General features: G+C 40.8%; 1 protein-coding gene across 1 annotated transcript in view; it reads left to right on the top strand.

Moving 5' to 3' along the window:
- The window catches only part of si:dkey-219c3.2 (transcription initiation factor TFIID subunit 4), a 56,405-nt gene that overhangs the window by 17,801 nt on the left and 24,287 nt on the right, over positions 1 to 14,317 (top strand). Inside the window, exons 11-14 of the mRNA XM_063000723.1 lie at positions 1,273 to 1,403; positions 4,935 to 5,060; positions 5,770 to 5,826; positions 13,787 to 13,903. Coding sequence (XP_062856793.1) covers positions 1,273 to 1,403; positions 4,935 to 5,060; positions 5,770 to 5,826; positions 13,787 to 13,903 — 431 coding nt within the window. The remainder of the gene's footprint in view (positions 1 to 1,272; positions 1,404 to 4,934; positions 5,061 to 5,769; positions 5,827 to 13,786; positions 13,904 to 14,317) is intronic.

The raw sequence follows: 14,317 nt of genomic DNA on the forward strand, positions 1-14,317 counted from the left end.
ATGTGTGCTGGACCAAGAGAGAGCCTGCAGACATGTTCCTGACAGGTTTGCCTCCACGCTAACCCTCATTGCATCAAGCAATATACATTCCCAAAAAACAAGTTGATTTTTATCTGACCACATATTTGTGCATTGTCATTGTTTGGTAGTAACTGCAATAGTGTAATACTACCTGATAGATGTCATGTTGTATTCTGGCACTGCAGTTCTTATACTTTTACAGTCCTTCATCCCCTGGGGCTTTGCCTTAGTTACCCCCTTAATGCACAAACACTGTGTTTGTTTGTTTGTTTGTTAGGATTTCAACGTCATGCTTTACACTTTGGTTACATTCATGACAGGAACGGTAGTTACTCATTACACAAGATTCATCAGTTCACAAGGTTATATCGAACACAGTCTTGGACAATTCAGTGTCTCCAATTCACCTTACTTGCATGTCTTTGGACTGTGGGAGGAAACCGGAGCACCCGGAGGAAACCCACGCGGACACGGGGAGAACATGCAGACTTCACACAGAAAGGACCCAGACTGTCCCACCCGGGGATCGAACCCAGGATCTTCTTGCTGTGAGGTGACAGTGCTACCCACCGAGCCACCGTGCTGCCCCAAACACTGTGTAGGACAAGCCCAGCAGTGCTGCTGTGCCTGATCCACTCATACCAGCACAACACACACTAACACACCACCACCAATGTCAGTGTCACTGCAGTGCTGAGAGTGATCCAACACCCAAATAATACCTACTCTGTGGTGGTCCTGTGGGGGTTCTGACCATTGAAAAACAGGGTAAAAGCAGGCTTAAAAGATGTGTAGAGAAATAGATGGACTACAGTCAGTAATTGTAGAACAACAAAGTGCTTCTATATGGTAAGTGAAGCTGATAAAATGGAGTAAGTGTAGCAACAAGAAGGTGGTTTTATGTTATGGCTGATGGGTGTATATACCAGTGCATATAATATATACAGTATATACGTGTACAATACAATGTGTTTCTTTTTCCGCATATTCCAGTTTGTTTGGAATCTTAGATCAGAGCACACAGTCAGCCACTGCTTAGCAGAGCCTGGATTCAAACCAACAACCTTATGATTGATAGCCCAGTGCTTTACCCACTAAGCTTCCACTGTCCCGTCAGATCACATGGAAACAGCATGTTGGCTCAAAGAAGACTTGAATGTTGAATATGTTTACCAGTACACCTCAACCAAGGACTGGGACAGTAATCATCATATTTCTTTGTTGTTTTAATGATTTTCTTTCTGTTTCCAGCACGAAAGTTTGGAGTGAGTGATGTGATGGGGGACGTGGTGAGTCTGGTGTCCCATGCTACGGAAAACAGGTTGCGCTCCATGCTGGAGAATGTTTCAGCTCTCGCAAGACATCGAACAGAAGCCTGCAAGGTAAAAGCTCGACACACTCATAATACTTATTTGTACATTTACAGCATTTAGCAGACGCTTTTATCCAAAGCGACTTACAGTGATGACTGAATACAGTTTGAGCAATTGAGAGTTAAGAACCTTGCTCAGGGGCCCAACTGTGGTGTTGATGGGGCCACTGAGATACCCCTATATATGTGATTAGTGTATGATCATATGATATACATGATCAGTGTCACCCTTTGTCAACATCAGAAGTTACAGTTGTGACCAAATATTTTGCAAGAAGGTGAGGGTTAGGGGCCTTGCTTGCTTGTTTGGCAGTGGTTGGGTTTGAACCAATGACCTTCTGATCACTGGTCCACTACCCTAACTGCTGAGCTAACACTGCCCTATGCTGATAAGGCACGCATAAGTTGCACATATGTGTATCTGTGTTGCAACATAGAAGTTTATAGGTAAGCAGTGCATACAATACAGTCCACATGCATCTTTTTTACATCTTCTTAGGCTTTCAATAGCATTTTGCTTTGGCGACACCATCGATCATGGCCAAACCATTTCAGGAGCATCAACAGCTCTGCTATCAGCCGGGTGGGTGCCTACACAAACATGAATGGCTATGTCTAAAGGACGGCAAGCCAGAGGGTTTTTTTGTGCCGCTACAATTGCGGCCTCTGCTGGCGGGTTGGATGTGCCTGCACAGAGACAAGGATTGATGGAGATCAGTGCATGACTCTCTGTAAGCGATACTCATCCCTGTGTGAACCCGCCTTGTGCAGGTGAAAAGAAGCTGTTTTGAAAGTGCACATGTCAGAGGGGGCATGTATTAGGTACATGTGCCTGGACAGAGACAGGGAATAATGGAGGTCAGTGCTTGACTCTCTGTAACGATACTGATCTCTGTGTGAACCGGCCTTGTGTAGGTGAAAAGAAGCTGTTAACAAAGTACAGGTGTCATAGGGGGTGTATATTGGGTACCGCCATCTTCAGTCAGGGTAAGGGGCTGCAGCAGTGGAGAAGGTGCACCTGGGTAAGTGGGACAAAAATGTAGAAATAAGGGAAAAATGCTTCCAGTGGCACTTAGCAAACATCAAAACTTATGTTTGTGGCACAGCTTAGTTTGTTAATAGTTGAGTTAAAAGTGAATGCTGGGAGCCAACGTAAATGTGGTGCCTCGGTTCGGATTTGTTCATTTGAAGGTCGATGGTTCAAGCCCCACCACCACTAAGCCCTAGTTAGCTCTCGGTTGCTTGAAATATATAATCTTTAAGTATAAAATTATCTATCAAATGCCCAAATACCCTAATATTCAATGTCCTTTACAGCAGCGGCCCCCAACCTTTATTTGCACCACAGACTTGTTTCATATAAGATATAGTTTCACGGGCCGGCGGGTGTAGTGATCTCTATTTATTCTTTCTGTGCGATCTGGTAATAAATGACCCACGGACCGGTACCGGTCTGCGGCCCGGTGGTTGGGGACCACTGCTTTACAGGTTTGGACTATAACCTTGTCACTGCCACATTAGACTGATAATTTGAACCTTGTGTACTATTTCTGATAATAATTTTACCTGTAGCAGCATTCAACCCTCCTCCGCTCAGTATCATGAAACTAGGGCAGCTGATTGAATTAGATTTTTACCTGTAGTCATTTACAGAAAAAAAACTCATCCCTTGGGTCCAAGTGTGACAGGTTCAGCCTGTTTTAAAGATTTGTATCATATAAAAAGGGAAGATGTGCTAAGAGGATATTACCTGTAATTCTAAAGCAGGGAAAACTCGAGTGTTGACAGAAAAACTTGTGCTTCCAGCAAGAGAGCAGTGCAAGAGCGACAGATTAGAGGCAAGAGACGAGTGCTGCCGCTGCCGCTAACGGCCTACAGCTTTTAAAGAGAGCCTGCGTGTTTGTGTGTTCCTCAGTGTGCTGCCTGGCTTTGGTCCCCGTGCTGAAAAGTGAGAACAGAGGTTTGGCAGCGAGTGTGTCAGGGATGCCTCAGAAAACTCTACGAAGCAAACAATTATGCTATTAACTCTGGGTGACCTACAAACTGCTCGGTTATGCCATGTAATAATGATGAGGGAAAGTTTGAAGCAGAAGTTGAGGGGTTGGATTAAAGTAAACATGATGTGAAGTGTGTGTGCGCACATGTACGCGGTCGTAGTTTTTCGCATATTATGTTTTATATTTAAGGTCCTACCTAATTCACGGCCATGAAAATTGTGTCACGGTCCGTGAAATTAAGCACATTTCCCTTTAAATTTAGTAGGGCCCTAGTTATGTTTAACATTTTATTTAGCGTCTTCTATTGTTTCTTCAAGTGGAGCTTTAATAGCAGAGCCATCTATTACACTAGCCCACTACTGAGATCTTCAAACCTGGATCTCAGTAGTACTATCAGCCAGCCAGGTGTCTATACAACCTGATTGGCTATGTCTGAACAGTGGTAGCTCAGTGGTTAAAGTACAGAACTTGTAGCTGGAAGGTCACTGGTTCAAGCCCCACATCTGCCAGGTTGCCACTGTTGGGCTCTTGAGCAGGGCCTTTAACCCTCGATTGCTTGCAGTGTATACAATCTCAATTGTAAGTCGCTTTGGATAAAGGCGTCTGCTAAATGCTGAAAATGTAAATGTAAATGAACAAGGGATGGCCGAAGCATTGCAATAAATTGGCACCCTGTCCAGGGTGTTCCTATTTTGTGCCCAGTGTTTCCTGGTGGAACCAGGCCTGTCATGATTTTACATTTACATTTTCTGCATTTAGCAGACGCTCTTATCCAGAGCGACTTACAGAAGTGCTTCCATAGTAAACATTTCATTTCTTAAGTTTTAGTAAACAACAGTCAAAGAACACGAATCTGCTGAAACCTGTTAGAACCAAAGTTTTTTTTTTTTTTTTCTTTTTTTTTGGAAAATGTTAGTAAATAGGTACAAGTCAGCTTAAGTGTTTAGTAAAAAGGTGAGTTTTTAATAGTTTTTTAAAGACAGCAAGAGACTCAGATGTTCGGACAGACAGAGGAAGTTCATTCCACCACTTGGGTGCTAGAACAGAGAAGAGCCTTGATGCTTGTCTTTCTTTAGTCCTGGGTGGAGGCTCAAGTCGAGCGAGACTAGTGGCTCGGAGGTTGCGTGGTACAGAGCGGGGTTTGATTAGACCGCGAAGGTAGCTTGATTTTGACCAAAACTGCTTTAATGAATCCACATGGGAGTGAATGCAACCAATCATGTGGTGCTAAATTTGAGACAAACCTGCAGTTTGATACCACCCACATACCAACATGCATACTATTTAGAAGGCATACCAGAGAAAGGCTTTTAGTTTAATCTACAGACTGTTCTCAGATGTCAGCTTCTGTTTACAACAGTTTGCAAGTATTAAGTGGAGAGGTGTCGATCATTTTCCAGGATTATTTTGTTTAGTGAAAGCCTTGATTTCCCTTATTTCTGTATGAAAAATATTTTTGTGCCACTTTTACCAATGCTCTTAATAATTCTGGAGCTGACAAATGTGTCATCATGATAAGAGACTTTTTTTTTTTTCTCTTGTAGGATGAGGAGCAGCACGAGCAGTCGTCTGATGTAAGAACGCAGCTGAAGTTCTTCGAGCAGCTGGAGAGGATGGAGAAACAGCGTAAGGATGATGAAGAAAGGGAGATCCTGCTCAAAGTGGCCAAAGTAGGTTTAAGGATCTGTGGTTCTGCACTACAAACACATCCACTTTTGTATAGGGGTTTGGTCAGGATTATAGGACTGGGGATGCAGTTCTTGGAAAATCATCTGTCAGGTTGTTTTAGTCTGTGTTGTTCATCAACTTGCCACCAGTAACACTTTTTTGCACAGTTTTTACTAACTTATACTATATGGCTAAAAGTATTTGGACATACCGTCTAATTTCTAGTTCAGGTTTTTCAGCCAAATTTTTTTTTCTGGATTTTCTCCCTCATTTATCTCCCAATAAATTGTTTGTGTGGACGGACGACCAGCTCAGTGGCTATACTACGCTTTGAACCTGTGGTTTTAAACACTTTGCAGTGGTGTGCTTCCAACTTTATGGTAACAATTTGGGGAAGGCCATTTTTTGTTCCAACAGGATTATGTCTCTGTTCACAAAGCAAATTCCATAGACATTGTTGTGTTAGTAGAACACATCACAGCTGAAACAAATTAAGGGTTGTTATTGAGTTCATAATGGTTTAATCATGTTGTAACCCATCATAAGGTCATACAGACATAGCAGTAGGTTTTAAGATCATTGCAGTATTTATTAACGATCCTGTTACATTTATTTTCTTTGTTTATTTGCAGCATAATTGAAATTATTTATATGTCTAAGTTATTAATCAATATTCTTTTTTTTTTGCTTTGTGTTTGTTTTTCTGTGCAGAGTCGTTCCAGGCAAGAAGACCCTGAGCAGGCTCGGCTAAAGCAGAAAGCTAAAGAGGTAAGCTTTGTGGAACAGTGGTACATGTAGTAGACCATCAGGGTATATATTTATGCTATACAGTTTTTTTTTTAAACTGGGTTTCAGCTCCATAAACTTTTTTTTAATTTAGTTTCAGACTGAACAAGGTAAAAACCTTTATCTTTTTAGTTCATTCTCCTACACCCTCCTACTTTTACAAGTTATTTAAATGTTAAAAAAGAAAATAATAAGATTTTAAAAAGTATTAATACCCCTTTGCTTGATACCAGCTCTACCAGACAACATATTACCTTGTGGATGTGACCAAAACATTTTTTGAATTGCCTATTTTTCAATTTATTTACATGATTAAATTACATCTCTCTTTATAACATCTTTCAGTATGGTAGACTGTTCTCATGGTGAAAAAATCATGATCAAGAGCATTCAGAATGAGTGAGGGATCTAATCATAGTTAGCTTAGATCTGGAAATGAATATAGGACCATCTCAAATGCACTAAACATACTAAACAGCTAAATGTGGTGGGTTTGCCGCAGGAAAAAGTTAATGCCTCATGGGGCATTAGACCTCCAGCACAGAGGTTGACAAAACCCTGTTATTTTATTTATAATTTTTTATTTATAATTTTATAATAGAGTGGACACACAGGCAAAACATGTATACCACAATATACTAGGATCCTGGCGTAAGACTTACCTCTAGTACGTGCCTGTATAGCAGTTGATTAGTTCCTTTTATGTCAGTGTGGGTTTCCTGTGGATGTGCTTTCATTTTACATCCCAAAACCTGCAGAAGGTGGATTGGCTGTTTTAAATTACTTCTGGCTACAAATGAGTAAGAGAATGGGTGAGGGTATAGTGCTCTGCAATGGATTGGTGTCCTGTTCAGTGTACTGCCTCAAGTACAGTGTCTCTGGGTGATGCCAGACTCATCAGACTTCATTCACTATTCTGAATAAAGTAGTTATTAAAGATAAATGAATAAATGAATTTTCAAAGAAGGCTTATTTGATAACTTTGTCTTTCGAAATAATTGTTGTTAACATTAAACCTCATTAGGCTGTCTATTTGGTTGACGGCCTGGGAAGGCTAAGTAAAATTAAGTAAAATTAATCCAGTATGTTACTTCACCGACCCAGTCGAAGAACATATTGTGTTAGCTGACCAGCTTTAATTGAGGACTGGATTTTCTACAGTTCTTTGTAGCAGAAGTGCTGGTTTATTTTGCCCGAGTGTCTGTGCTCTGCTGTGCTGGTATTGCTGGTTTTAGCACTCTGTCTTTCCTTGCACCCGAGGCCATGTAGTGATGGAGGAAGAGCAGCTTCATGAAGCCTCGTTTTCTTGTTCACTTTTTTCTTCTCCTCAGATCAGAATATAGCTACTAGAATATCGTGCTGGTCTTCATGTTACTAAGCACTGGGTGTCAAGAATTATATGTGTAAACAAAAAGGTTTTGCTTTAGCTGCAATTTCACTATTAAACAGTATAGAAAACCACTTAACATTGCAAGGAAATCATTTATAAAATAATAAACCGATTTAACCTTAATTATACAATTAAAAAAAAAACTAGATGCTTTTCTAATTTTCTTTTAATTTAAAAATGACGAGTTTTACTTAGAATAATAGTTAAGTGCATTAGCTCAGAAACATTATAACTGATTTTAAACACCTGTAGGCAGTTGGACTCCGTAATTAGAAATCATATGATTTAAATAAAAAAAAAACATATAATTTAAAAATACAGGGGTTGGACAAAATAACTGAAACACCTGTCATTTTAGTGTGGGAGGTTTCATGGCTAAATTGGACCAGTCTGGTGGCCAATCTTCATTAATTGCACATTGCACCAGTAAGAGCAGAGTGTGAAGGTTCAATTAGCAGGGTAAGAGCACAGTTTTGCTCAAAATATTGCAATGCACACAACATTATGGGTGACATACCAGAGTTCAAAAGAGGACAAATTGTTGGTGCACGTCTTGCTGGCGCATCTGTGACCAAGACAGCAAGTCTTTGTTATGTATCAAGAGCCACGGTATCCAGGGTAATGTCAGTATACCACCAAGAAGGACAAACCACATCCAACAGGATTAACTGTGGACGCAAGAGGAAGCTGTCTGAAAGGGATGTTCGGGTGCTAACCAGGATTGTATCCAAAAAACATAAAACCACGGCTGCCCAAATCACGGCAGAATTAAATGTGCACCTCGACTCTCCTGTTTCCACCAGAACTGTCCGTCGGGAGCTCCACAGGGTCAATATACACGGCCGGGCTGCTATAGCCAAACCTTTGGTCACTCGTGCCAATGCCAAACGTCGGTTTCAATGGTGCAAGGAGCGCAAATCTTGGGCTGTGGACAATGTGAAACATGTATTGTTCTCTGATGAGTCCACCTTTACTGTTTTCCCCACATCCGGGAGAGTTACGGTGTGGAGAAGCCCCAAAGAAGCGTACCACCCAGACTGTTGCATGCCCAGAGTGAAGCATGGGGGTGGATCAGTGATGGTTTGGGCTGCCATATCATGGCATTCCCTTGGCCCAATACTTGTGCTAGATGGGCGCGTCACTGCCAAGGACTACCGAACCATTCTGGAGGACCATGTGCATCCAATGGTTCAAACATTGTATCCTGAAGGCGGTGCCGTGTATCAGGATGACAATGCACCAATACAGACAGCAAGACTGGTGAAAGATTGGTTTGATGAACATGAAAGTGAAGTTGAACATCTCCCATGGCCTGCACAGTCACCAGATCTAAATATTATTGAGCCACTTTGGGGTGTTTTGGAGAAGCGAGTCAGGAAACGTTTTCCTCCACCAGCATCACGTAGTGACCTGGCCACTATCCTGCAAGAAGAATGGCTTAAAATCCCTCTGACCACTGTGCAGGACTTGTATATGTCATTTCCAAGACGAATTGACGCTGTATTGGCCGCAAAAGGAGGCCCTACACCATACTAATAAATTATTGTGGTCTAAAACCAGGTGTTTCAGTTATTTTGTCCAACCCCTGTATGTATCAGTATGCCCTAATGGACATTAAACCCCCTTGTTTAGAACCGCTATATTAGAGTTGTCATGATTTGAAGTATATATTTTTAAGCGTGATTTGTTGTAATGAGCTGCTCCCGCCACAAGGGGGCGATTTGGAGTCATGTTCTACAAAGTAGACTCGTTAGCGTAGCATACTGTACCCATGTAGCGAAACTATTTTACTTAGAAAAAAATCACTTTAATGCTTTTAATTTTTCATTTTCACCGACTTCAGGCTAAAAAAATTTCAAAAACGCGCACACATAAAAAACTTTACATTTAATGACTGGTGTTCCTAACTTGTGGTCAGTTAGAGGAAATTGTGGTCACTGACCACAAATTTGGTACAGTACTAAACAAACAGAAATGCTTCATAAGCTTTGACCTTGGTACAAGCTGAGACGTTCTGTGGTAGAACAGTTTACGTGTTTGTGTATAGTACTTTGCTACCTTTGTGTAACAGAAGCTTATTTAGGAGTCACCTTGCTAATCAGGAGAAGACAGACTCCCCTAAAGGCTCACATAACACCTCGAAGCCACAAGTTCCCACACTAATATCGTCAGCATATCCACAGATCTGGTAGCGGCAATGCCGTGGGCAACGCAGCTCTTAGTTTTCGTGTCCTTGACTTGAGTGGGCTGGTGTAATTGAAGGGCTGCGTTTAGCCCTCTTCTGCACGTTTATTAAGCTTTCGCTCTGGGGTTAGTCATTGTGCCGAGCTGGACAGCAGATAAGGATCAATAAGGGTGGAGAGCAGTGCCGGCGGCGATGCGCTCTCCCTCTGCTGACCTTTTCCGAAATGATTAGAGATTACAAGCATTTCTCTCTGTCTGTGTCTGTCATTTTCTAGCTTGAACTCTCTTTTTCTTTGTGCATTTTGTATTAAAATCTTCATTTATACAACAACAATATTTGGACAAAACACTTGCCCTTGTAGTAAATGTGTAAAGACTAAGAACAAGAACTTTGACTTGTATCTCTGTACTTGGAAGAGAACAGAAAGCTGGTTAACGTAGCTAGACACATTAAGTAGCAGTACTTTAAATTTCAATACTTTTACTTCAAATAAATTAGCACTTATGTAATGGTGGGCCTTTGTCTATAGTGCATGACAAATAGTTTATGCTAATTGATCTCAGTCATGTAGGCAAATCATTATTACCAGTTATAAAACAGTAATAGCTGCCATTTAAAAAGACTTTTTAGTTGCACCGGTTACACAGCAGTCTAAAGTGCTAGTCCAAAACCATGAGGGACTAGGTTTGAGTCTCTGCATTGCCACTGGCCTGGTCAGGCTTGATGGGTGGCACTGTCGCCTCACAGCAAGGAGGAGCAGTCTGGGTCCTTTCTGTGTGAAGGTTGCTTGTTCTCTCTGTGTCTGTGTGGGTTTCCTCCCACAGTCCAAAGATGTGTAAGTGAGGTGAATTGGAGATACAAAATTGTCCATGACTGTGTTTGATATTAAACTTGTGAACTAATTAATCTTGTGTAATCTCGAGTATCTACCTGTCCTGTCATGAGTGTAACCGAAGTGTGTAACACATGACATTAAAAATCCTAATTAATAACACAGATAAGATCGGCCATGTCTGAAATAGGCAGGATTGGTATGCAGAAGGATACAGAGGACCTGGCATGTTTTGCCATACATGTAGGGCTTGTTATGGGTATCTGTCTCTGTCCGGTGGCAGCTTCCTGACCAGCGTTGGTGTCACGAATGTGGCGGAGATGCTAAGCGAAAATGGAATTAAGTAGATCCAAACCGGGAGGAAAATGCAAAAAAGAAATAGCTAGTGACTTATCTGTAGCCTACTTAAGTGGCTAGCCCACCAGGCAGGTCCATCATCTCGTCAAAACATAACTAACACCCTGTCTTTAAAATTAGTCTGATCTCCAAGAGGCTGAATTAGTTCTCAGTCAATGACTTCATTTTATTAAATGTTTTACAAAAATGTTCATTTTGCTTGAACACTTGTTAAATAAACATTATAAGTGAGTTTCCAATAAACTGATGCTCTGTTCTTTGTATTGGTGAGAAATGGTCAAATTCTTATTCATGATAATAACACACACCCAATAGATAAAGATTTTAAATCCTTTTTTTTTTTTTAATTTGGCACAGCATTTGGAAACTGCGCTTTGTGATTGAAGTTGGTCATTAATGTAGGATTGGGAGGGGTAGAGCAACACTCTGGATTACAGATGGCATAACTAGGTTCTCCTTTCACTCCTCATCATATAAATGAATATGGAAGTAAGGCACTGCTTTGGCTCCAGGCGCTGAGGAGATGGGCACTGACACCAAGCATTCCCTCAGCTTTCAGAACCTTCTGTTTAACGTTAATATGCTGATGCAGTGTTTATGTGCCGACACTTAGTTCCCTAATACATACAGCTATCATACAGTCACCAACATCTACACTCAGCATTCATGTGTGTGGGCATGTGTGTGTTGTCTTTTTTTCTTCAGGGTGGTCATGTGTGTTCATGCATTGTGTCTGCCTTCCCATCGGATTAGTGTAACACAGACTTGATAAGCATGTTCAAGGTCGTTTTCCTTCAAATTTCAAATTCTACCGTAAATTTAAAACTATGAGGGGAGACATGGGTGCCATTAATTCATTCATTTATTCATTTATCGTTAATAACACCCGGGCGGCACAGTGGGTAGGTTCTGGGTTCGATACCCATGTGGAGCGGTCCAGGTTCTTTCTGTGTGGAGTTTGCATGTTCACCCCGTGTCTGTGTGGGTTTCCTCTGGGAACTCTGGTTTCCTCCCACCATCCAAAGACATGCAAGTGAGGTGAACTAGAGATACAAAATTGTCCAGGACTGTGATTGACATTAAATACTTGAACTGATGAATCTTGTGTAAACCAGTAATTACCTGTCCTGTCATTAATGTAACCAAAGCGTGTAAAATATGTTGTTAAAATCCTAATAAATTATTAATAACAACCTCTTTCTAATCAGGGTCATAGTAGGTTCAGCATAAGGCAGAAACAAGCCTTGAAAAGGGTGCCATTCTACTGCAGGGCATCACACACCCACCCATACTTCCATACCTACCAACAGCTAGGGGTAGTCAGAGCAGGGGTGTCAAACTCACGGCCCGCCACATCATTTTATGTGGCCCGCGAGAGCTTAAACGAGCTTGTACGATTGTTGTGATGGTTCGAGTCGTTACAGAGACGCACTTATAATTTAATGGGACACCTGCGCCTTTAAGTGCAACTGGTGACATCGTAGTCATGGCAACTAACTTTGACCTTCGCTGAGAAGCCATGTGACTTTTACGGCAAAAGAACGCAGGTAGTAATGTAAACAATAATAATAAATATAAATAATTATCTTGCAGTATAATACCAAAGCATTGTCTGTAAGTAGTGGCGTTTATATTCTCAGTTGTTTGTAAATGTTTAGTATCACAGCGTTTTAGTTATAAATTTACCGTAATTAAATACAATTGTTACTGTTACTATAGCAATTAGTATCTTTACACAAAATGCTAACTCGTTAGCGCTATTTTACGTTTGGTTAAATCTCATATTGTACCAGATGTAACACTTGACTACAGCTGTGTGCTTTTACTGTATTAAGTTCTTTATTGTTTTTATTGTTTGTATTTTTACTTCATTCTGGTGCACACAGTGTATCACACAGCTGGGAAGCAAATAAAACCGACTGTATTCTGAAGAGAGCTGTCTGTCTGTCTGTCTGTCTAGCTGAGCAAGGGGGATAAACTATTAGTGAGGGCAGAACAATTGTCTTAAAATACACTGTAAAATCCTACATTAACTGCATCTCTCAAAATGCATGCTGATTTTGTGACCTGCAAAGTGACACATCCCGCCAGTAGATGATGTTAAGAAATATTTATACATAATCCCAAAATGTGCAAGAAGATAATTAAGAAAATTAAGCAGGAATTTAATGAAAATTAAAACAAGTTTGTGCTTCAGGAAGAGAAAACGGTGCATCTCTTGTGTTATGAGGCTGTGTCTGTGGTAAAGGAGGACAATATAAATGCAGAATTTAGCCTCCAAGAAAAACAACAGACTGCAATCACAGCAGAATACGTTACAATCAGCCCTTTGAGGGCCACAATAATGCTGATGTGGCCCTCGGTGAAAATGAGTTTGACACCCTGGTCTAGAGCATCCAATTTAGCCTCTTTTTATTTTGTGTATTTTGGGAGGCAAAAAGAATCCAGAATATCCAAATGGAACTCATTTCTTGTTGGGAGAATAAGCAACACTCACCACAGACAGTGACCCAAGACAAGGTTTAAAGCCAGGTCACCCCAGACAGTTTAGCTGCAGTGTCAATGTGCTGCCCAACAACAACAATAATTTTATTTAATGGTTTTGAATCACTAGTGACAAGGCACATGCCAATAATCGGTTATACACTGTATGGCCAAAAGTATATGGACACCTGACCATGAGCTTGTAGGAAACTCTACTTCAAAAACAAATGGTATTAAAATAGAGCTACACCAAGGCTTCTTAAAAAAGACTTTAAAATATGCCTTTGGGAATTTGTGCCATTCAGTCAAAAGAGCATTTGTATGGCTGGGCACTGATGTTGGTCAAGAAAACTTCAATTGATGTTCCAGTTCAATCCAAAGTTGCTCAGTGAGGTTGAGGTCAGGGCTCTGTGCAGGTCACTGGAGTTTCTTAAAACCAGCTTTTCTTTGTGTTTATAGAGCTTGCTGTGTGTGCAGGGGCACAGTCATGCTGGAATAGGAAAGAGTTTTTTATATTATTTCCTTTATATTTGTGGCTGAAACTCATGAATTCCCAATACTCCCCATGTCCCATGGTTCCTACCGTGGCTTAATTTTATCTTTCATCACTGTACTATGTGTATTGGAAGAGCAGTACTGTGCTGTTGATCCATGCATGTACTGATGATGATGATTTTTGAAATGCTTTATTCAGATGCAGCAGCAAGAACTGGCTCAGATCAGACAGCGTGATGCTAATCTAACCGCCCTCGCCGCTATAGGACCACGCAAAAAACGCAAACTGGACTCTCCTGGTGCTTCTGGAGCAGAGGTAAGACCTTGACATTGTCCTTAGTTCTGTTGTGGCCACCAGACCTATATGATTATACTATTTAATTTAAGATCTTCTGTAAATGGCAGGTTTAATGATCCACTAGTGAACTTATAAGCAGCCTCTGTAAACAGCATATGTATTTGTTTTAAATAATTGTAATTGTGTTTAACTGACAAAGTCCGCCTCATATCACACAACTCCATAACTTTGTATTATCAGGAAATGTTTGATTTAGCAAATTTACATCAAAGTATTAGTCCCTGTTATCTGCCTATAGTATGTTTGATTATTGAAAGTGAAAGTACATTTACTGGAACTGTACTGCTGTCTGATTTTTAGAAGCCAACTCGAGTAACACGGTGTTGCACTACAGAAAAAAAATAAAACCAACTTTTAACAATCGGGTGGGGC

The sequence above is a fragment of the Trichomycterus rosablanca genome, chromosome 8 (assembly GCF_030014385.1).
Source record: "Trichomycterus rosablanca isolate fTriRos1 chromosome 8, fTriRos1.hap1, whole genome shotgun sequence".
NCBI classification, from domain to species: domain Eukaryota; kingdom Metazoa; phylum Chordata; class Actinopteri; order Siluriformes; family Trichomycteridae; genus Trichomycterus; species Trichomycterus rosablanca.